At 36.8% G+C, this 24,008-nt stretch overlaps 2 protein-coding genes across 7 annotated transcripts in view; one reads left to right on the top strand and one right to left on the bottom strand.

Moving 5' to 3' along the window:
- LOC123755413 (probable cytochrome P450 49a1) overlaps positions 1 to 12,432 on the top strand; it is a 25,603-nt gene extending 13,171 nt beyond the window's left edge. For all 4 annotated transcript variants that reach the window (XM_069305509.1, XM_069305511.1, XM_045738052.2 and 1 more), the window contains exons 6-11: positions 32 to 233; positions 3,078 to 3,243; positions 5,439 to 5,608; positions 6,466 to 6,544; positions 8,660 to 8,863; positions 9,939 to 12,432. In XM_069305509.1, coding sequence (XP_069161610.1) covers positions 32 to 233; positions 3,078 to 3,243; positions 5,439 to 5,608; positions 6,466 to 6,544; positions 8,660 to 8,863; positions 9,939 to 10,049 — 932 coding nt within the window. In that variant the 3' untranslated portion in view covers positions 10,050 to 12,432. The remainder of the gene's footprint in view (positions 1 to 31; positions 234 to 3,077; positions 3,244 to 5,438; positions 5,609 to 6,465; positions 6,545 to 8,659; positions 8,864 to 9,938) is intronic.
- Positions 12,422 to 24,008, bottom strand: part of LOC123755404 (E3 ubiquitin-protein ligase RNF126) — a 24,141-nt gene continuing 12,554 nt past the window's right edge. Inside the window, exons 3-6 of one of the 3 annotated variants that reach the window (XM_069305512.1) lie at positions 22,792 to 23,108; positions 19,582 to 19,697; positions 19,179 to 19,299; positions 12,422 to 14,350 (exon numbers count right to left, since the gene is read on the bottom strand). In XM_069305512.1, the coding sequence (XP_069161613.1) occupies positions 19,183 to 19,299; positions 19,582 to 19,697; positions 22,792 to 23,108 (550 nt within the window). In that variant the 3' untranslated portion in view covers positions 12,422 to 14,350; positions 19,179 to 19,182. Of the gene's footprint in view, positions 14,351 to 16,134; positions 17,364 to 19,178; positions 19,300 to 19,581; positions 19,698 to 22,791; positions 23,109 to 24,008 lie in introns of those variants that run through there. The other 2 variants (XM_045738038.2, XM_045738028.2) reach the window with 2 other exon arrangements.

The following is a 24,008-nucleotide window of genomic DNA, read 5'->3' as shown; positions in this document are numbered from 1 at the left end:
ATTTTTTCTAAGATTTATATTATCCTTTCAGCTGTGGGCCTTGTGGCATTAAATCGTCGACTAGGTTGTCTGGATTCTAACATTCTGCCGGATTCAGAGCCTATGAAGCTTATCACTATCGTCAATAATATCTTTGATCTTCTGAATGACACTGAGATGAATCTTCCATACTGGAAGATTTTCCCAACATCCTCCTTCAGGAAGCTGAGAAAAAATCACCAAGAATTCCTAGAGTGAGTTTGGAAAATATTAGGAAAACTGTAATGATTTAAGTAAGGTTTCTTATGTATCCAGTTCATGTAACTACTCTTGAAGGCAACTGCTATTTGCTATTAACACATATAGATAAACAAAAACTATTACTGTACACTCTTACTGTACTGACTTTCTTGATGAACTTTCTTGATACTGTATTTTGATTTTAGTTCTTTATAATGGATAAGTGTTGGCATTATCCTCCGCAGTTTCATAATCGAAGAAACTACCAGTATGTAATGTTGTACCTGTACTGTACTGTATGATGCAGGGTCATTGATGTGATAATTTTATTCTTCTCTTTATACTGAAAGGTACAAAAGTAGTAGTCTTATGACTTTCCAGGTTAAGAGCTCTTCTGTCATCAGCTTATCCTAAGCCTTATTCTTCTTGTTTTCCCCAGAATATTATTGTCCCTCCCTGCCCAGGACTCTAACCCGAGTCGTTCTAGTTTGTAAGGTGAGTGGCCAAGAGCACTGTCCACTATACCACAGGGAGCTTTTATTGATGCCTCTAATCTGCTAAAAGATTAGCAGTCAAAAATTTTCAAAGTACAGTATTGTATTGTATAAAATAATTAGTTTCATTAATTTACCTAAATTAGCCAAATTTACCCAAGGGCTACTCTCTCTCTACTGGCATCAGCGAGGACAGGAAGGTGGTGGCTTGTCAAAGGTCTTGCCCCTTCCCCCATTTGCCCTGATGATTTTATTGAGCTGGATTTGCAGTGTTTTGACATTTATGAATTCTGTGAGCAAGCAGTTCCATGGGCTTATAACTGCTATAGTTGAAAAAGCATATCCTGTTTTCTATCCTACATTCTGGCTTGAGCTTGAAACCATTGCTCCTTGCTTGTGTTATTAGTCCTGTGGCCCTCAACCATTCCTGGTATGAAAGACGACTTACTCTAGTTCTGGAATTATTTTTGTCACATGGTATTGAATTTTCTCCAGAGCAGTTGTGTTTTTGAAGATGAGGTCTTTGTGCTTGGAAATAATAATCCAAGCTGGGGCACACCAAAGATTTATACAGTTGAATACTGTAACAATCATTAACCTTTTCTTCCTGGAAGTCAAAGGTTTGCTTGACTATTTCACAATATGACTATGTGGAATAGGAGATAATAGTCCACACACATCCTTCAAATTACTGTATGTGAAAAAGCTTTAAAAAATTCTGATGCAGAAAGAGATCTATAGGAGTTGTTCTAGATAGAAAACTGTCACTGTCACCTGAGGATCACATAAAGAACATTGTGCAAGCAGCCTATGGAGTTTGACTTGCTTTTAAATACATGTACATATATGGTGATGAATACTTTTTTCTTGGTAATAATAAAACTGCAGAATTATATTTGTCTGCAGCCTAAGATTCAACTATCCAGTCAGAACCATACATAAGTATTTTGTCACCCATTTGATAACCCTGGTATCTGTTAACATAAATATGAACACATTTTACTCTAAATAAGATTAAATTAGTTTAACAACCTAGACAAATGTTGTAAGGTACGAGATTGAAAGCCGTACCCTAAAATATCGCTAACAACACCTGCTCTTACTTTCTCATAAATAATGGAAGTGCAGGGGTCTATACAGTTATAATCACCAGTTCTAACTACATGGGACAAGAAATACACCTTGGGAGTACAATTTTACAAAAAGGTTTATATTTAACAAATACTAGATTTCCTCACACTTCTTAGAACAAGGAGGGGGGGGGGGGGTGTACTTGGAGCCACCACAGGATTGATACAGACAAAAAGGACGGGGGGGGGGGAAAGTTCCTTCTCCCTCTACAACCTGGGACTTAAGGTCATTACTCTATTCCACTCCTCATAGGTCACTACAAAGGGCCTGGGTTTACAAATGAATATACAAAATAAATGTGGATAATCCCCCCATGTGACACAGTTGAGCACATACAACTGAATTAACAACACACCAATCTCCCTACACACACGGTTCCAAAAATCCTTATTTCCACAAATTCCTAACTCTAACTCATAAAGAAAAGGGGGAAGCACCGCTATAAACATCTATAATACGACACTTATCGCATTTGTTGGAGACCGTCCACAACCCTGTTGTGGTTCTCATTGCCTCCCTCTCCCAAGTGACTGATAGGGGCTGCCACATGTCCCTGCCTGCCTGGTTCCAATAATGTCCCTCCCTATACATGTCTTACACATTTCCCAATACTTTATTTATATGTCTTATAATGTTCCAGGCTGTTTTTCTACATTTAACACTGTTGTTTATCTATATTTTCTTGCATTGAATCTGCTTTTTTTTAACCATTTTATCCCTTTTGTTTACATTTTTTTTGGGGGGAGATTGCATTTTCCTGTTGAGATGATGCATGTGAATGGGGTCAGAGTTCCAGACTGTTTTTCCACATTTAACACTGCTATTTCTCCCTCCACAAGGGTCTCTCTCAATAGCACTGCTATTTCTCCCTCCACAAGGGTCTCTCTCAATAGCACTGCTATTTCTCCCTACACAAGGGTCTCTCTCTTACAATATAGTCAAGTAAAATTATATTAGACTCGTCTAGCATCACTGTGGAAAGCTTGGAAAGTTAATCTCATTAAAGCTAATTCCTCTTAGGGATAGTCAATTGGTGTTATAATTTGAATAATAACAAAATAAATACAGTACAGTACATGCCTCCAAAGTGATATAATTCATAGCTTTTAATACCTTACAATATACTTTATAATTAACATACAATTATTGTACAATTTAGTCTCATTTTACTTGCAATGTTATATAATTAAATATATGGAAATTACTTAATTGATCTGAAGGATACCTTTACAGACTTGCAGATCGGAACATCCAAGAAACAGAAGCAGCACTCATGAAAGAGGAAGCTAGTGACACGAAAGAACTCTCACTGATGGAAACCTTGCTTCTCAATCCTGGTCTCTCCCGTAAAGATGTCGTCACCCTTATACTTGATATGCTCTTTGCAGGCATTGACACGGTATGTAATGTAATATACTGTGATGATATAGCGAGACCTATCTCACTCATAATTTACATTATGTATCAGGACAAATGGGGAGGGGCCTTTAACAAGCCATCGGCTTCCTGTCCTCATCGAGGCCGCTAGTGAGATGGTGGTCTTCAGGTAAATACTGGATTTTGGTCAATGTTGTTTATGGTACACTGTATAAATCCTGTGGCAAAATCAATTACTGAATTTTACATAAAAGACAGGTAAAACTAAATACAATATCATCTCTCTTTTTAAATCCTTCCAATTTATTTTTTTATTTATGTTCAGTGATATTATATGCACACTTCAATTTACTGACCTTAAATTTGATTTATGTGCAGATGTGTTAGTGACATCACACATCTGCAGGCTCATGGACAGAATCTTTCACCATCTAACAGTGAATAATCTTGTAAAATCGAAGCAACATGGGTTTCTTGAAAATAGATCCTGCCTTACAAACCTGATCCCATTTTTGGAAATGGTTACCAGTTATTCAGACTAAGGACTTACAGTTGATAGTTAAAATCATCAACTGGTTAAATACTATACATGGTTAAAACTTGTAATAGTTGATATAGTAAACTTTGCTAAAGCTTTTGATAAGGTACCACATGAAAGACTAGCAAGGAAATTACAAGCACATGGAATAAATTATAGAATATTCGAATGGATAAAAGAATGGTTCAAACAAAAAAGCAAAGTGTTGTCCTAAATGGAAATGAATCTGACTGGAGAAATGTGATGAGTGAGGTACCGTTTGAGTTCATTTTGAGGCCAACTTTTTTTGTCATATTCAGTACATTAATGGCATAGAAGAGAATATTAAAACCCCATTGTCAAATTTGCAGATGATACTAAGATTTATGGTAGTGGGAAGTGAAAATTGGTCAAAATTATATTGATGCCTTACAAAGAGAGCTACATGAACTCCACAAATGATCGAAAGACTGGCAAATGCTTTCTAATATCGAAAAATGCAACACCTTGCATGTCGGAGCATAACAGTGTACATCACAACTACCAAATAGATGACATTGCCTATCTGTCGAACAAAACAACATTGATGAAGAAAGAAAAGGACATTGAAGTCAAAATTCACTATTTAAAGAAGGATGTACAACAAGTGGGAGCTGCAGTAAAAAAAAAAAAGCTAACCAAACCCTAGGAATAGTCAAGCGAATCTTTGACTTTAAGAAAAAGAAGATAGTGATTCAGTTACATAAACCTCTGGTGTGCCCACCATCAGGATGACTGTATCCAAGCATGGAGACATCTTCAGAATGCCATAGCTGCTTTGGAGAAAGGTCATCACTAGGCAACAAAAATCATTCCAGAACTAAGTCGACTCATATCAGGAACAGCTAAGGGCCACAGGGTTAACAACACTGCGAACTAGACATGACAGGGTTGATCGCATCGAAACTTTTAAAATACGGAACAGTTTGGAGGACATTGATCCACATACCTTCTTTAAAAAGTCAGATGTAACACAAACAAGGAGCAACAATTCCAAGTTCAACAATCCACAATGTAGGACAGAAAATAAGAGATGCTTTTCATCCATATGGTTATAAACCCATAGAACTGCCTACCCACCAAAGCTGTAAGTGCCAAAACACTGCTGAATTTCAAAATCCAGCTCAATAAAATCAGGACAAATGACCTTTGAAAAACTGGCAGCTTTCTGTCCTCATCGAGGCCATTTGAGATAGTGGCCCCTCGGGTAAATACAATACAGTACTGTAATAGCACACAGGTATATACAGATTCTGTATATAGTACTGCACTGTAATGGTACACTGTTCTTGGTTCTGTATATAGTACTGTACCCAGTGGGCACCATTGGTTGAAAGCGACCTTTGTTACATACTGTTTACTATGTGATGTCAGTTGCTTTCAACCATCAATGCCCACTGGGGAACTGTAATAGTACACTGATCATAATTCTATATATAGTACTATCCTATAATGGTACACTAATCATGATTCTATACTGTATGTAGTACTTTAATGGTATGCTGGTTATGGTTCTACACTATACTATACTGTATTCTGCTATAATGTAATGACAATCGGTATATTCTTCTGTTTTTAGACTTGTATAATAATAGTTTACAATATATAATAATTATGTATATCATTCATTAAAATGTCTTTTGACCTCTATTCCACACCAGACTTCTCACACTATTGGATTCACACTATACTTGCTGGCACGCAACCCAGAGGTACAAGTTCGACTGCAAAAGGAAGTAGATAGTGTTATTGGAGACCTTCAGGGTCCTCTCACTTCTACACACCTAGCCCAGCTCTCCTACCTCAAAGCTGTTGTTAAGGAGTCTCTTAGGTGAGAATTACTAATAACCCTTGTTATTACACTGTTAAAATTATTTAATCAATTACTCCATCTCGGATAAGATGTGTCATTGACCTCAAGCTAAGATAGCTCAGGCTTATGTGCAGCCACTCCATAAAGAGATGTAAGCTTAGAGCTCAAGAATTGACTGATTCTACCTGGATTTGTTTAAGAATCTACTAGTAACACATTATATTTCGTGTAAACCCCCTCTCACTAGGGAACAAAGATTTTTGAGATTTTGTTTGTTCTTACTGAAATGGTGCTAGAGGAATTTTAATAATTCAGTCATTCTCAAGAAGTGCCAATAACTTCATTGTTTCCATAGTAATGGTATTCTATTTAATAACTCAATCTCGGGTAAGAAAATACTCTGTTAAAGCTAGTATCAAGATAGATTATTTTTGTTCATATCTGTTCTAAACATGGCAAACATTTTCTTGCTTTCATAGTTCAGTATTGTGTATGGGTCGTATATGTTAATGTGCCGATAGGTTTTGAGTTCAACTCTGAATTCTGTGCTTCATTTGTTTTGAATCTTGCAGTTGTCTATAAGGCTTCAATGAATTTGTGTGGCTAATACCTTCCCCAGCTCTTTATACCTCTGTGAGGTGGGGCGACCAGGTTGTGGTCCCCAGTAGGCCTACCAGGACTCGTTTGACTACTGTAATCTAGTAGTGGGAAGCCATCTCAGTGAGACAGCTTCTGGAGCCACCAGGGCTCTACCAGAGGCATTTAATTAAAATTCACTGCTGTTTTTTTTTTTTTTTTCAAAAAACTATATTACATAAGTGAGACGATAAAATGAATAAAAAAAAACATTAATTTACATTTTGTTTTATTTTCAGAATTTTCCCTTTGACAATTGGAACTGTCAGGACACTGAATAGAGATACTGTTCTCAGTGGATATGTTGTTCCCAAGGGGGTAAGTTTATTACCCTTAAATAAAAAATGCAGTTTTGATTTGTAGGTTTTAAAACTGTTCCACTGCAAACTTTTCTTTTTGTTACTCACAATACAGGTATTGTCTTAAATATTTAAAGGTCATGTAAATCATTTTGAAAATATTTATAAATAAAATCTAACCTAGTATTTGTAAGCAAACCATTGTGATGCCTTGATTAACACATGATCACACAGCTGAACATTTTGATAGGACTTTGGGCTTGTCATGTGTGGCAGATTTCAGTAAGAAAAATGGTTGTGATTGTATTGTGTCAAGTGCAGCAGTGTTGTTGCCCCAACCACACTTATGACAAGTATGGTAGAGTCGTGTTATTGAATCTTCTGGTTGTGTTGCATTGTGCATTTATCTTGTGTGTGTTTGTGAGAGTAATTACTAAATGTTGTTACATGATGAGAGCTATACTCCATCTTCCAAGCACTCTGTCATATATCGCTTTGAAACTACTGATGGTTTTGGCCTCCACAACTTTCTCACTTGACTTGTTCCAACCATCTACCATTGTTTGCAAAAGAAAACATTCTAATTTTTTTTTGGCACCTTTGTTTCCTTAGCTTGAATCTGTGACCTCTTGTTCTTGAAGTTGCTGGTTTCAGGAATTCCTCTCAATTTGGTCAATTCCTGTTATTACAGTATTTTGTAATTGGTGATCGTATCGCTTCTTTTTCTTCTATCTTCTAGCGTTGGTATATTTAATGCCTCTAGCCTCTCTTCATTACTCTTGCTTTTTAATTCCAGAAGCCATTTTGTAGCATGCCTTTGTACTGTTTCCAGTTTATTGATGTGCTTCTTGAGATATAGGCACCATACAACTGCTCCATATTCCAATTTGGGTCTCACAAAGGTCATGAACACTTTTAGTATTTCACCATCCATGTATTTAAAACAGATTCTAAAGTTGGAAAGCTTCACACACTCTGTTCTTTCTGGGGGGAGCCCAGTCACTTCCTTCAAGCTAGCTTACTGATTAAGTGCCTTACTACTTGGAGTTATCATTCAAGAATTCTTGTTGTCTACCAGAGACCACAAGCCAGACCCCCTGCAGAGCACAAGGAGCAATGGCTCATGAACACTTTGCATGTAAAGTTTATAAATATATAGTATATACTATACTGTTTATACTGTACCTACAATTTTCTCTCATCTTTTTTTCATTTCATGTAATCTGTTATCATTTTTTGTCTATAATTTTTGCAAGTATTTACCTCCTTAAAATTTTCTTAGATTAAGGACCTGCCCGAAACGCTGCGCGTGCTAGTGGCTTTACAAGACTGTAATTACCATATTTGTATCCTCACATTCCTTATGTACATTCTTGTATATGCATAAATAAATAAATAAATAAAATAAATAAATAAAATAAATAAATTTTTATTCAGGTAAGGTACATACATACAAGGTAAGATACAAAAGTTGATGGATTTATAGATAGAGCTAGTATATACAATGCCTAAAGCCACTATTACGCAAAGCGTTTCGGGCAGGCGAAAATATATTTATTTATAAATAAATATTTATTTATAAATATTTTCGGGCAAAGCGTTTCGAAGCGTTTCGGGCATCTTATCATCTTGCCAATGTCCAAAGAAGCACCCAGAATCTAGGCGAATCAAAGCAGACTACTACAGGTTGAAAAATAAAACCAGCCCTTTGAAAATATCAAAAGAACTTCCCCAGTAAGAAAACAACCAACCAAAACTTCATCAAACTAGCCTCCCTGCTAGATAGCTCCACCTCCCCATCGTTGGGGCAACGGGGGAAAAACCGGCCCGTCACCAGCCAGTTCTTGACTGATGTTTGTGCCTGGTCATCAGTGCGCTCTGGCTTCAGATCTCTTGTTTTGGGGGTGTTTTGCCTTTTTTAGGCTGTTCCTACAAGACTGCATAAGCCAAGAGTTTAGTGTACTCACTGTACACTGTAGACTAATTGATCTTTCATTTATCTGGAAGTCGGTTTCAAGTGCACATTATTACACACATTAGATGTCACAAACATTCCATAATGAATATCAATGAATTTTACTCATTCATGTTTCATTCTTGAGTAATTTTTCTCAGACATTTTTTTTCCCTGCAGTGGATGGGAATCTGCCTAAATATGTTGATGGGATGGGATGAGTCACTTTTCCCTCGTGCCAAAGAGTTTATCCCAGAAAGATGGTTACGCCACAAGCCTCTGGGACCCATCCACCCTTATGCGTCACTTCCATTTGGAACTGGAACTAGAATGTGTATAGGGCGACGCATAGCAGAACAGGAGCTATACATCTTCTTAGCCAGGGTAAGTATACTATACAAAAGTAATATACATTAGCATTTAAATTTTACTATAGATTCCCTATAATATAAGGTTTATTTTCCACGCACTGAAGATACAGCATATACAATGAAATCATGGAAATGAATGCTCCAATGCCTCATGACAAATCAAAACGACTGGTCATGGGCTTATATCCTCTTATCACACATTTTTATTTGAACTACCACTATCACTAATTTTATTTGGACAAACCTCATATGAATAACTGACATATCAGATATAACTGGCATTCTGGACACATCCAGATAAATAGTTCAGGAGAAAAAGATTGTCTGCCCCTCCAATTGAAATTCAATTTTCACCAGGCCAATGCAAGGCAGATAAGTTTTTTATACATTTTAATTATCTTTGCATAAAGCTGTATCAATGAAAACAAATTAATTAAGCATATAATATGTTGAATTTTGGATGATTCCCAATCTTTAATGGTTTGAATGCAATCTTCAGGGTGCCACCTGTGAACTCGTTCAACCAGACACCAGATTAGCTAGACAAATTAGCTTGTATCCTTTAGAATACAACATCCTAAGCTTGGTTATATTTCAAATTGCAGTATTTAACATCTTGGGTGAATTTGTAATTTTTTAGTTTTTGGTAATGCGATGAGAACAGATGATGGCAACACACATACAAAGGGAAAACTAATTTATTAATATTTTAACTACCATTGCCAAACCACTTCAATCACCTTTCGTGGTGGAGTGCTGCTCAACAACACTGCACCTTCAGTGAACACTATTTACTTTCTTTTCCTGCTCCTCCTATATTTTTTTTTTCACACGTAGGTGTTTTCCAAGCTAAAGCCTCCAACGTTGCTGATAGTGAGGCAGCCAGCACTGAAAACAAGACTTAACGTAATAGCCGAACCTGCTATAGTTAACTGTAGCAAATGTTTAATTTATTATTAGTATTTTAAGGCTGTTTAAATGCCACGAAGAAAATTCTGAGACAATTCCCTCAAGGCAAGAGTTACCAGAGGGAACAAAGCCTCCATGATTATATTAATAATGACAAAATATGATCTGATGTTCCCCAGGTAATGCATCGCTTCAGTGTCGACTACAAGTATGAGGACATGGACCTTGTGACCAAGCTTGTGTACATGCCATCCGAACCACTAAAGTTTTCCTTTACTGAGCGACGGTGAAGATGCTTTTCTTATATCCCTCAAGACTGCACCGATATGTTGAACTAAGCTATGCTGACATTCCTCTTGAATGTACTATAGAGAATACACATATAGAAGTCTCTAAAGATTATTAGAATATTCCATAAGTTGTTTTTTTTAATCTAATGTACCATGCCATGATTTTGGGGTATGATTTCATTTTTTTGTTCTCCAAACAGGGGTTTTTCACCAAAACACCAGTATTGTTTGAGATATAAGAAATCGATGTTCCTATTAAGCTAATATTGCCACAGTGAAGCCATTTTGTACATACTGTACAATGCCCAGAGGGGGGAAGAGGGGGGGGGGGTAGAAGAGGGGGTGGCTGAGGCGACCCCCACCAGCTCCCCCCTCACAAAGTGAAACTTCTGAAGGAACTAATTGTGTATCTCGGAATACCACGTGTATCTGCAGAATAGAGCTACAGTATTAGCTCTTGGACCCTGCCTTTCTAACCAATATTTGTCGTCTATTACATATATTTCTCTTACGCACGCACACACACACGAGAGGCGGGACCAAAGAGCCAAAGCTCAACGCCTGCAAGCACAAATAGGTGAGTACACACACACACCAAGGGAGCAGCAGCCTGTAGCAGCTGTCTAACTCCCAGGTACCTATTTACCTGCTAGGTGAACAGGGGCATCAGGGTGACAAACTCTGCTCATTTCATTCCACCAGGCATAGAACCCAGGCCCTTAGAACTACGACCCCCAGAGTGCTGTCCACTCAGACACGTGCATATGTATATTTGTGTAAAAGTAGTCAATTACATTTCACTTTTGTAAATGCACAATCACATTCTGTGGTCAAGTACGCAATAAACTATCTATACTATACGTAAGACTGTACATTAAACCCTGATTATGCAGGACAGATGCAAAATATATGTATTGTGTGTATACTGGTTACCATTGTTAGAGCACTATCACCACCTGTGGTCGAGTGCTCAAATAACTAATCACATTATATGGTGTCTAACAGATCTTTAACCATCCCCCCATGGATGACAGAAGACAATGTACACATGCTGATTAGCATTTGTAAATGTGTGGGCTACATCTGTGGAAGAAAAACTTAAACTGCTCCCAACAGTGACTACCAGTAGTAGTACACATGCTTCCAACAGTGACTACCAGTAGTACATAAAATGCTCCTAACAGTGACTACACATTGTTCAGAACAGCAGCAAGCATTGCTGTCTTCTCTATCAATAATACCATTGGTTAATATGGTTTACTCTCAACAGCAGCAATACTGTACTAATGAATATTAACTTCATTTAAAGTAATTGTATAACTTGTAAACATTAACACTATCAATCAGTACTCTGCAACATCAGCCGAAAAAACACCTCTGCTTAGTCCGAGTATTCAATCCAAGTACAAATTCAAAACTTAAGCTTTTCATTCAGCTAATTGCTAACCTGAACTTCTAAATACTCTAAAATTAAACCTAAAACATTGATGGAATTTGTAACATTTTGCTATCGTACAACACGGTTGTATCCATACCTTTCCAAAATCATTTTGTCCTTTAACAAATTACTGTAGTTTCTAATGTCTATCTTGCAACACATGCTGAGGAGACTGGACACCACAAGCATAGCTTTCATCCATTAACTACACTTAGGTAATTACACATACCAAATGGTATTTACTGGGAATGCTATAATTCAAGTGCAGTTTTGCTGCAGCAATGCTCAGATATAAAGCTAGAAATAAACTTTCCATACATATAGCAAGTAATTTCTACAGGGGTTGAAAGTTGGTAGAAAATTCACTTGCCAAGTAGCATGTACGAAACCAAGCTCTCCCTCCCTCGAGTTCTGTCATATTGCTCTTGTATAGTAAGTGTACTGAACTGGCCTTCATGAAACTTTAAAAAGACTGCTTCACAAACTTCAGTTTTACAAATGATCAAAATTGCCAATTTGTATACAGTATGTAAAACTATTTTCAATGTAAGAATTTCTACATTTTTAGTATGCCATCTCATGCTAAAAATAGTCCAAAAACTTCCATAAACTGTCCAAAACTGTAAAATACAGTACATGCAAACATTATGTAATATACCCTTTATATTTTTCTTTGAAATTATATACCACACAGCATATTGAAGTCTAGAGCACTAACAGGATACAAATTTGGGTCTAGACACGTCCCACTTATGCATGTTAATGTTACACTCGCCACTGTGACCAACTGGCTACCGTGTAGAACTCTTGCCCGAGGCTGTTTTTAGCCTCATAAGCACCCTAAATTTCAATTCATAATTTAACATTTATTGTAATGCTTCTAGTTACTGTACTGTACTTTTGTGGAAATGTATATAAATGTTAATAAAATTCATTTTAATATTTTTTATGCTATATTTATAAATATGGACTTGTTTCTGATACAGTTTTAGACAGGCTATATCAATAAAGACTATAAATGGAAAATATAAGTTCCAGATGAACAGATGAAAAAAATTTAAATACAAAACCTAAAACGTAAGTTTCACAATGTGAATATAAATGAACTAGAGGGTGTTGGTCGTGGCACAAACATTACCACGTCAACCATTTCCTGGAGTCGGCTGATAATGCAGCATGCCAACAGTTCATACAAAATGAGTTGATATGTTACATTAGAAGAAAATGTGGTTAAAAAAAAAAAAATCAATTGAGGCTGATATCATATATACAGGTACTGCATATTGAAAAAAATGCAAAGTCTAATTCATAAAGCAGCAACTTCACAGTTCATTAAGTGATAAACAATAATACTTTGAGTATAACTTTAAGGAGCTCCTGGGGCCCCCATGGCATGGTATATTACAAAAATCAGCAAAATTATAAAATTCAATATGTACCGAAGCTAACAAAATTAACTACCATGCCTAAATACCATAAAATGCACAAAGTTGAAAATGCAGTTCAAGATATTTCATTTAAAAAACAATTGATTTCATATCAAAATTCTATTTCCAATACTGTTACACTAAACTATCATGGCAAGTAATGGGCTCAAATTGCATATTTCATGAATATGATATTAAAAAGTGTACAGAGGCATGGAACTGAACTTAGCACTACCTACCCAAACAATGACAGTAGTACCTATACTAAGTAATGTCCACTTTATCAGACAGTGAAGGCATTATGATGTACATTACCGGAGTGAGCGAGCAGGACAACCCGTTCTCACACTTTCTTACAGTCAATATTGACTTATTAAATATGTGTATGTGACATACTAAACATACTAGTTTACCTTGAAAAGCTTCATAGAAAACACCGACCTTACCTAACCTTATTATGTTAAGATAAGCATCTTATTGCTTTGTAATTACAATTATTACTTAACCTATACCTATAATAGGTTAAGTAATAATTGTAATTTCGAAGCAATAAGATGCTTATCTTAACATACTAAGAAGGTTAGGTAAGGTCGGTGTTTTCTATGAAGCTTTTCAAGGTAATCTAATATGTTTAGTATGTCACATATGCACGTATTTAATAAGTCAATATTGACTATACGAAAGTGCGAGAACGGGTTGAGCAGGAAGGGGAGGAGAGAGGATTGGGGTAAGAAAGCCCACGACTCCAAGGGCTCGACTCTGCCTCGGCAGATCCATGGGACAAAATTCAGACATTCATTTCTTCTGCACGTTAGAACTTTTCAAGTTAACTATAATTACTTTCCTGATGTTTAATATTCACATATGTCTTATTTGTACAGTATTCCTAATTTGCAATAACTGTTGAATGATATATTAATGTTCCGTGGTTCTTGACGTTCACAAATGTAACTACAATGAAATACGTAGTTATTCGTTCACAGAAAAACGTAAAAGAGAACAGACCTAAAAATGACTAGTACAAATGAATTGCAAATGTTTTAATTTGAAAATACTATGTTTTATAAATGTAATTTTAGTCACTTAAAATTTACATTCACTTACCTGATAAAAAGAAACAAGTGTACCAAGCCAAGAAAGAAGCTTTTAACATTTAAGGTATTCATGTGTGGAATATGAAAATCTCTTAAAGGCCTAATCCCTTTGGAAAATTAATTCTCCATATCTAACCAAAAAAAAATTGATGAACAAGCTCTCCATTGTATGATAATGCCTAAATTATTTTCAATTTCCTAATTATAATTATTAACTTCCAAAATTGCACAAGGACACACTAAGATGAATTTGAAGTTAAGAACACAGGTAAGACGTAACTGAGTGGCTTCTGGTCTGCTCTCCTCAGTCAAACCCATCACTGCCTATACCAGTTCAGATGTCTGAAAATAATTTCCATTTAGTACTTTTGTTGGCAACTCAACACCATGTACTCATCAAAACCCACCCCTAATATAAACTTCCCAATGTAACATTTATATGAATAACTGAACTAATTTACATTAAGTGACAGGCTAGCTACCAGCTAGTGTCAATTATTGAGCAGCTGTTTTGTCAATACAAATGCCATATTGTCCAGCACCTGTTCCACAATATCAACAGTTTCTAAGTAACAGGTTCCATTTTCAGCACAACATGAGCAAAATTAAATCAACAAAGGGTGAAATTATCATCAGGTATTCACATCACTTTCACCCTGAAAAACAATGGTGCCAACAACTCTTACACTGCCACAAGCAGATCTTGGAACATCCTGCAACAGAATGTAGCTTGAAATAACCCGAGATATTTGTGTCACCCCAAACATTGAGTGCAGAATACATCCCCCTCTGCACCTGACTTGGGGTTATCTGCTTACACTATTGCAGTGATCTGCTCCTCACTAGTCCATACTCCTCGATGTAAACTATTTAAATTCCCAGCTCAACAAATAAATTGATCTTTATAAATTATATATATATACACATACATGTATACATATAATTATGTATATATATATGCATGCATGCATGCATTCATATGCAGTGGAACCTCGACTTACGACCATTGCCTAGACTAGCTACTTTGTTAATACAAGTATGGGTCGACCAAGCGCATGTTTGCTGGTGGCACGGACGACCCCGCCTCAGCTTACCAGAGCCACCTGCTTAGTGATGATCGTGCTTGAATTCTTTGTAAAGAACGTCATTGATTTTGTGCTTTTTCATTTTTTGAACATAAATGTATTTACAGTATATCATATCATGGATCCCAAGAAAGTCAGTGGTAGGGTTCAATCTAAGAATATAATTGTGAGTAGAGGCAAGAAAGGATGTCCCTTCCTCGTTAAGAAAATGTGTGAAGTATGGGAAGAACTGCAAAGTTTTATTGAAAAAACTCACCCTGATAAAGCTGAAGCAGGCCATTGCATTGACCTTTTAAATGACAATGTGATGTCTCACTACATACAAGTATTAAAATGTAGGGGAAAAAAAAGTGTCTTTAGACAGATTCTTAGTAAGACAAGCAAGAAGTGAGCCACACCCAAGTCCTAGTGGTATGCCTGCAAAACATAGGAGAGAGTACCCCAGAGAAATCACTTCCTGATACTATAATAGAAGGGGACTCCCCCCCCCCCTTTCCATACAGTAACACCTCTCCTCCTCACTGTCATCCATACGCCAACAAGAGTCCTCAAAGGCAAGATATACATACTGTATTGTAGCTAGTACAAAAAAGAGTGGTATTCGGTATAAAATGTATTTTTAAGTAAATATTTTTGGATGGTGTGGAACGTATTAATTCAATTTACATTATTTCTTATGGGAAAATTTGTTTCGCGTTATGACCTGTCTCTAGGAATGTTTTAAATTTCTAAGTAGAGGTACCACTGTATATACATATACATACATATATATACAGTACATACATACATATACATACACACAAAAAATAAATGAATAATGAGTCATAATAATGTAAAATTTGTGAAAGGGTTTAATTCCCTTCTAGTCCAGATTATAAAATATTGACTAATAGTAGTCTCTTGGCTTTTGTTTTACCAAGCACTTGTTGAAAAAATGTTACACTTGTCACTTGGGTCGAATCATTCAAGACGCAAAATATAAATTAATAAAAATATTGTAATGATAAAAATTAATAAATTCAATGATCTTGAGAAACAAAATACCTTTCAGGAATATTTATTGACAAGAATTATATGGTACAATCCCTCGGTAAACCACGTGATTAAACAACTAGCCAAAGTGCATTAGAGGCTAGATAACTAAATTACTTTTGTACAAAATGTAATCTCGAAACTCAAGAATATCAATTTACATGGACTATTTACAATAACCATTCATAACAATGATGCAGTATGGTATTTTACATGAAACAAAACGTGTTCCATGGACGACACCGGAATTAATAATCCTAAAGACAGAGGGAAAAAATAAAATCTACTGCACGTTTCATAACCACAATTAATCCAAATTAAAAATGTTGTATAAACAAGTCTAAATGTTCATGAAAGAAACTCACTTTGGTTCTTGTATATTCACACACATTTATTTAAATCTTTCACAACTTATGCCCTCGAACAGTTTCCAAACATTGTCACTGACGATGTCTAATATGGGTGCTTTTGACAGTATAATCACTTCAATGCCAATTATTACGTCTGGCACAAGTCCATTAAAATAAACTATTATTCATAATAGTATTGTAAATTAGTCTTTACTTCATATGCAGCAAATACGAAATAAATTAATTCTGCAGCACTTTCACAAAGTTTTATTGTTGCCACTAAATGGGAAAGTGATATGACACTAATGTTCAATGACCATTATAATTTAGCTGTGTTCAAAATTGGTTTGGTAATGTTATGATGCCCAATTTACATGCTTTGCAGCAGCACAAGACAATTGGTTATTACGATAAACAAAAAAACAAACTACAATGTGAGAAAACATTGTGCCTTTTTATTTTTTTAAGTTTCAAAATTAATTCCAACTGCATATTGCTCAGGGATTTTTGGTTAATCGTTTAGCATTTATACAGTTGAATTGTGATTATATCTTAACCACTTTGCATAATACAAGATTCTAAAATAAGCACATTTATAACCTTATGAATTTTATATCCAATATTTCTTAAATATCTTATGACTTGCTAGTCGTGTGTAGACACGTGAACACCAGCAGAGTTGAGCAAGCAGTTGTAGTGCTACTGTAATGTGAAAACAGAACTGTAATTATGAAGATTTCTTCCTAACATCAATCTAGCTCTTCCTCAAACATGGGTCGTGCTGAGGATGCCCTTGATGTGGGGGAACTGTTGCCAGTTGAAGAGGAAGAAGCACTCGTGCTGCTGGCCAGAGAAGATGCACTTGCTCCTGTCTGTGGCCTTGTAAATCTAAAAACAAAATGCGATTCAATTGCTATAAGAACCAAAATATAATTAACCCATATGAGCAACATTACTGACTTACTCTCTACCCATCTACAAATCATATTCCAGTGAAAAGTAAAACATGTGAACCAGTGCTTATCAGAAAGTACTAATGAGAAGTACAAAGTAAGCTCATTTTGTCCCAAACTAAACCTCGTGCAAAACATTCTGTACAATAACTAGGCAGACTTGATAACCATCTCAGATTCACATGTAAACACACAACAATACTAACACACGCAATATTTCAATTACAAAGGGTAACAAGTGCAATTTCTCCTTCAGGAACTCTTGCCCCTGCATGGCTCTGTACACATTTCCTTATCACACACCTCATAGCCTATTCTAACATGTTCCTCACCACCACTTTTCACTACACTTTTATTCCACTCATAAATTTCCATCATTCATTAAAACCTTTTAAAACTATGCACATAGCCCATCCCTATATCCCTTTCTAGGCTGCTCCTGCACCCTCATCCCTTATGGGGGCGAGTTCAATGATGCAAAGGCAAGATACATGCTTACCTACCGATTTGTAACTACAGAATTAAAGCCAGCCCTAGTCATGCCTCACAACCATCGTACCGGGTGAATTTATAGCCCTTAACTTATCCATTTATCTGTCACACTTGTTCTTGAAACTAATTGGCAGATGCTTCCACCACCTCTGGTTCCAGCTCATTTCACTTGTTTATCACTCACTGCAAACGAGTGCAATGGATTTTCCACACTAAACTAGAGCATTATGTAGATCCAGCAATACACACACACACACACACACCTATATATGAATGACAAAGATTGCAGGGACGTACAACCCACATATCACCAAGAACTCTAAATGACCGACCAGGATTCGAACCCGTATATCCAGGATCACCCCAAACGTACAGGACCGTGACAACCATAACATTCATCATCTATGATCAATGGTGCAGTGGTACAATTTTTAATACCTCCCACAAATCAAAATTCGCCAAGTTAAATCTACTGTTCTAAAAACAGTCCCCTTTAATACTTCACATCAAGTCCTAAGAAATTAAATTCTCCTATATGCACTCTTCCTATTAACAAAGAATTAAATATCAATGATATTTAATATCACAAGCCAAGTGCTGGTCTAAGGAATGCTAACTTTATTCTAGAAGAATGAAGCCAAAGATTATGATTACAAGAATAGTTATGCTTCATTCAAACTATTCACCATTTCTACTTTGTATCCAAGGCTTAAAGCACTTGTCCACTCCATATAGGACAAGTCAAATCAATGAAACTCTCAGCAAGTGCAGGCAAATGGAGATCAAGAAAATTATGACAGTCAGGGAAACTGACATTTTTTAGAGATGCAAGGAAAGTATAAGCCAAAAAGGATGTGATGGTAATAGCAATATAACCAAACTTCTACATGATACTGAACAACTGGTATGAAACAGGATGATAATTGTGACGGTAGTTACAACAGACTTCCAATTGTCAAAATAGGAGAAAGATACGTGCAAAATATAAGAAAATAAATTAAATCTGATACTGAATAGGATGTGATTGATAAATAACAGTTGTGCATAATAAGTTTAGAAAAGCCAGGATGGCATTAATTTGTATGGCTTCCTCCTCAGAATATCTCTACATGCCAACCTTACCTTGTGTTATCAGAGCAATCAAAGGCTTCAGGACCTTACATAGAGACTCTTAGTCTCAAAGAGAAATACAAGGTAAAGTTATGAGGCAAACTTTGATACAAATTTTGAAAATATGAGGATGAAAGGGGTTACTTGCCTGCTCACCTTGAACCAGGGTTGGTACTGTTGTTGCTGCTACTTGATGCTGCCGAAGCGTTGCCTAGAGTTGCCTGCACGTCCTCAAGTAACAACTTCCGGCAAATTGGACAAGTTCCATGCTGATAATTGAAAGTAAACAAAATGCAATAGTTATTTAAAAAAAACAATGAGCACATGCTATAATATGTAAATAACTTCTTCAACACATGTTACTTCCATTACAATATTAGAAAGTTTAAAATTCCAACAAAAAAATGAACAGCAAAAGTATAATATTCTATATTCCTAACTCCCATGACATGAATTTTACCCAGAGAAAAGGCAGCTACTCACTCATAAGATACATTTAAATCAAATGAGGAAATACATATAACTATGTTAGGGGAAAAAGTTGTACTTACAAGTTCTAACCAGGGAATGATGCAGTCGTTGTGGAAACAATGCTCACAGTAAAGCCGACGAACACTCTCATCTATAGTGAAGTCTTCCATACACACAGAGCACTGTAGGCCCTTATCTAGAAAAAAAAAAGATAGTCATCCTTACAAGTTGGTTAATTATTCACGACACACAGCTAACACACCGAGTACCAGGAGAGTACAATGAAGTGCAAGTGATATAAGTACAGTACAACGAAGTAAGGGTACTGTAGTATCAGGGCAGTTCTAATGTTGGTTTAACTATCGGGTCAGTAGAAAATACAGATGGTTCAGTATCAGAAAAGCAGGAATACAAGCCAGTTTATGGTTGTAAGTAAAAATGAAGCGAAAAGGTTATAATGAATGTTATAATCTCGTCAAGTAAATAATCACTCGAGGTTCGTTGAATTTCGATTCAATTAACCTCAATTTGGCGAATCTCCGGTTGGAACATACACTTCCATGCCAGATTTACTCACCCAATGCAACGAACACAAGTTCGCTGATGCAGGGGGATGTGTGGATTTGCTTAGGATGTTGGGACTGAATTCATAGTTGAAGGCAACATTACAAGAAATAGATGGGGCCTTGGGAAAGCTACTGATCATATTTAAAAACAACCTCTATGGTTCTTCAACCGATGCAGAGGGTTTCTGTTTAGTAAATATGCGCTCTTTTTTCCGTTCAAAATGAGATGTCGAGGCTTAGGCATGGAATATATGCTAATGTGGTTACAGCTTTTACACACAGGTTCTCTTTGTTGTTGCTCTTCATATGACAAGTTGAAATTATAATTTCACTGTGAAATCAGCCCACAGAGCATGGGAAATATTAGGCATAAATTGTAACATTTAATATGGGGTCCAATTCCGTTTTTAATGAGTTACGTACAAGGGCGCAACATTATGAAAATTAGTGGGGGGGCCATTATGACTGCCATTTAGCACATAAAAAAACAAATTCTATGGTTTTTAATATGGCTCCAATCACGGTTTTGATTATTTTTGTAGATGGTCTCAGCATTACAAGAGACAGCTGGAGCCCTGGAAAAACTATTGAGAATATTTAAAACCAAATGCTATGGTTTTTTATTCCAAGTTGGCAATGTTTTCATTCGGCTTGGTATGGCCCTGCTACCTTTTGAAAATGAGTTTTGAGGCTGGGAACACAAGAAATAAGCTAGATGTGGTTAAATTTTTGTGCAAACAGTCATTTTGAAGTTGTTACATTATAGGTTGAAATTAACATTTTGCCAAGTGAAATCAGCCTATAGCGTGAGAAATGCATCATGGAGGCATTTCAGGCTGCAAAAAATACCCCATTGCAACGAATTTGGGTTGGTCAAAAATAGTTCATTGACTCAAGACTGTATTGGTCAAGAATCAAGAACCAGTGTTGGTTCAATACACAGAATGTTGAGTTCATAAAGAGAAACGATATCTTGCTCAAAAACCTGAAATGATCATGCAAATTATTCAAGTTAAAATACTATTCATTCCATGCTATACTGCATTATTAACTGCACCCTAGAAGCTCCACATACAAAAATCAGTAGAGATTTGAAAGTCCTTGTCTAATATAGCCAATTTTCTGCACAAGGAGGATGAGGCAGGGCAATGGATTGGAGTACCTAGGGGGCAGGAACAAAAAAAGGACACTTGATTGGAGCACCTGGTAGGGTAAGATCAGGAATGGATTAGAATGCTTACCTGGGATGGCAAAGTCAGGGATTGGCAATGGATTACAGTACCTGGAGGGCAATTTCAGGGAAGTTCGATGGATAGGAGTACCTGGAGGGCAAGGTCAGGAACTAGTGTTGAAGTGGTCACAAAGAAAACAAATACAATCAAGCAGTCTACAAATATCTCCAGCTTCAACAGGCAACAGCATCCCAACTGGAGGACACGTAAGTAGTCTCCCACCAATTCACATCATGTAGCAAAGCATCCACCTCAAAAGTACTTTGATCATGGAACAGCAATATACAGATTTATTGTGGTTCCACACAGACATGAACAGACCCATTTAGAGCTTGCCAAGGGGTCTCAAATTTCCAATAGAATAGCAGCCTCATCCACTTCAAATTTCATCCCAATTTGGAAACGAAAAAAAAAAAAAAAAAAAAAAAAAAAAGATAATGTCTACTGGAAGAGAATGTCAAGAGCCACTCTGAAGCAATGCACAACCTTTGGCATTAGACGGTGTACTGAAATGAAGCGGCCAAGAACTGATAAACATCCAAACCCTTGAAAGAAATGCATTTCAGAGCTATTCGCACTGCTACGATCCCAGACACTTATGGGAGACCTCACCATTACAGACGAATAAACCTGCCACACATGATTATGGTTGGAAAAACTACCAGTTCACTTTGGGTGCTTTATAAAATGTTGGGCAGTGGAGCTTCCGCTACAAAGATGAGGGCCATTGGGGTTTCCAGGGTGTGCAGAAATCTTGCCTCTAAGCACCTAGATGTGGGACACTGTAAATATAGTAGTCTGCAAATGTTTGATTGGGTATGCAACCACTAGAGGTCTCTGGTAGTGGCCTTGATTGGATAAACAAAGGAAGGGATCAATGCCCACCTAAACATGGTAAGGGAAACAAGTTGCCCTTTTGTCTCACAATGCCTCAGGCCAAGTGACTGCAAGGCAAGATATTCATGTTTATTCTGTGTGTGTGTGTGTGTGTGTGTGTGTGTGTTAGTGATTATTTATATGTTATGACCAAATCTGCACAAAAACAATCCAAAGAAGGTTGCCCTGCCGCTTAGAATTGGAAGAGACATTTGTGCAAACATGGTAATAATGGTAGTGGGCATATAAAACTCTTTGCCCAAAAGCGTAAGGTGCAGAGAAGATAAGAAATATACATAGGATCTTGTATACACAATTAATTGCAGGTTCCGCCACATGCATAATCTGATATGTGCTGCCTTACCACCTTCATTAAGCCTATCCTGCAAGATTTCAGATTTATGCCCAGTAAAAAGAGAAGCATAGCTTTAAAAGTACAAATACAAGTAACCTACTAAGGTATGATCTGTTCAGAAAATTACACATTTGAAATATATAAATGAATTAACTACATCTCATAAAAAAACATTTAATGTAGCACTAAATAACAGTTCCAGCACCCAAGAGTTGACAAAAAAAATTCCATCCATTCACTCAATCACTAACAAAATCTTACCACATTGTTCTTTGGTGATGTTGGATGTAGGTATTTGTGAAATCTGATCTCTCGATAAAGGAGGTGGACCTGTACCATCTAGCTGATTCATCAACTGCGTTATGATGGCATCTAATCCACCACGACCCCAAGCATAATCTCCAGGATTAGAAGCCAGATTTGATGCAACTAGAACTGGAAATCCTGGAAGATCAAAGCCTACAGGGGGCACTGCAAAGTCTGCTCCCCCTACACTGGCCTCGATCACACCTGAAGTCATCTGCATTATGAGATCGTGGATGAGGGGTGCCAAAGCCGAGTGCCTGTCCCCGCTTACTCTGAAATGGAGTGCACAAATTTCCATTTAATACAAGACTGCTGCACTTCAGTTTCCTCCACTACCTGTAAAAACACAACCAAATAAGGACTGATTATAAAAGCAATTATATACCTATCCACAGTAGTAAAAAATATATTTAGTGACCAAGGAAGCACTCTTACAGAAAGTTAAGAGGCACTTGTGAATGATGCCGATTGCTGTATTTCATACTTCAGTAACAATTATCCTTTAGGCGCTTCGGCAATGCAGAATTACATGGAGGCTGCCACATAAATGAACTGTGACAGTGTGATCTTAACAAAATAACTTCCATGATAACTTGTATACTCTGCAGACTGAGGGTTTAGAGGTTTTGATTGTGAAAGCATTCTTTGGGGGGATATCCACTGACAGGCTTTCGTTACATTGTGTACAGAGGATTCGTGTACAAAAGCTTGTCCTACTGGTAGCAGTTTTCATTTTTTTTTTTTGGTGTTACTAGGCAGAGGTCTGCTGTGTCAGCACCTCACCCTGCAAAACGACACAATCTGATTTTGCATGGGAAAACTGAGGGAACATTGGCCTCAAGTTCAACTGTTCATGCCTGCCCTGTGCATTTTAGATGAGCATCTCCCAGCCAGTGTAGTTCTGTTGGAGGTTGGATTCATGCCCATGATAATGTTGGTGGTGGTGCCGCAAGCAGCATGAGTGTACCCATGGAATGATGCTGCCAATTTTGTTCCACAAATATCTACATATGATACACATGTAGGGTTACACTCAATGATGAAGATGCCTGAAACCAACTATTTTACAGCATATTTTGATGAGCTGCTTGTGAAATATATCATTCAGAAAATGAATTGATATGCAGCCAAGCTAATTGAAATTAGGGCATATCACCTCACTCACATTTGCA

The sequence above is a fragment of the Procambarus clarkii genome, chromosome 55, assembly GCF_040958095.1.
Source record: "Procambarus clarkii isolate CNS0578487 chromosome 55, FALCON_Pclarkii_2.0, whole genome shotgun sequence".
NCBI classification, from domain to species: Eukaryota; Metazoa; Arthropoda; class Malacostraca; order Decapoda; family Cambaridae; genus Procambarus; species Procambarus clarkii.
Note: the sequence above shows the minus strand (reverse complement) of the source record. Positions and strands in the feature narration are given on the sequence as shown.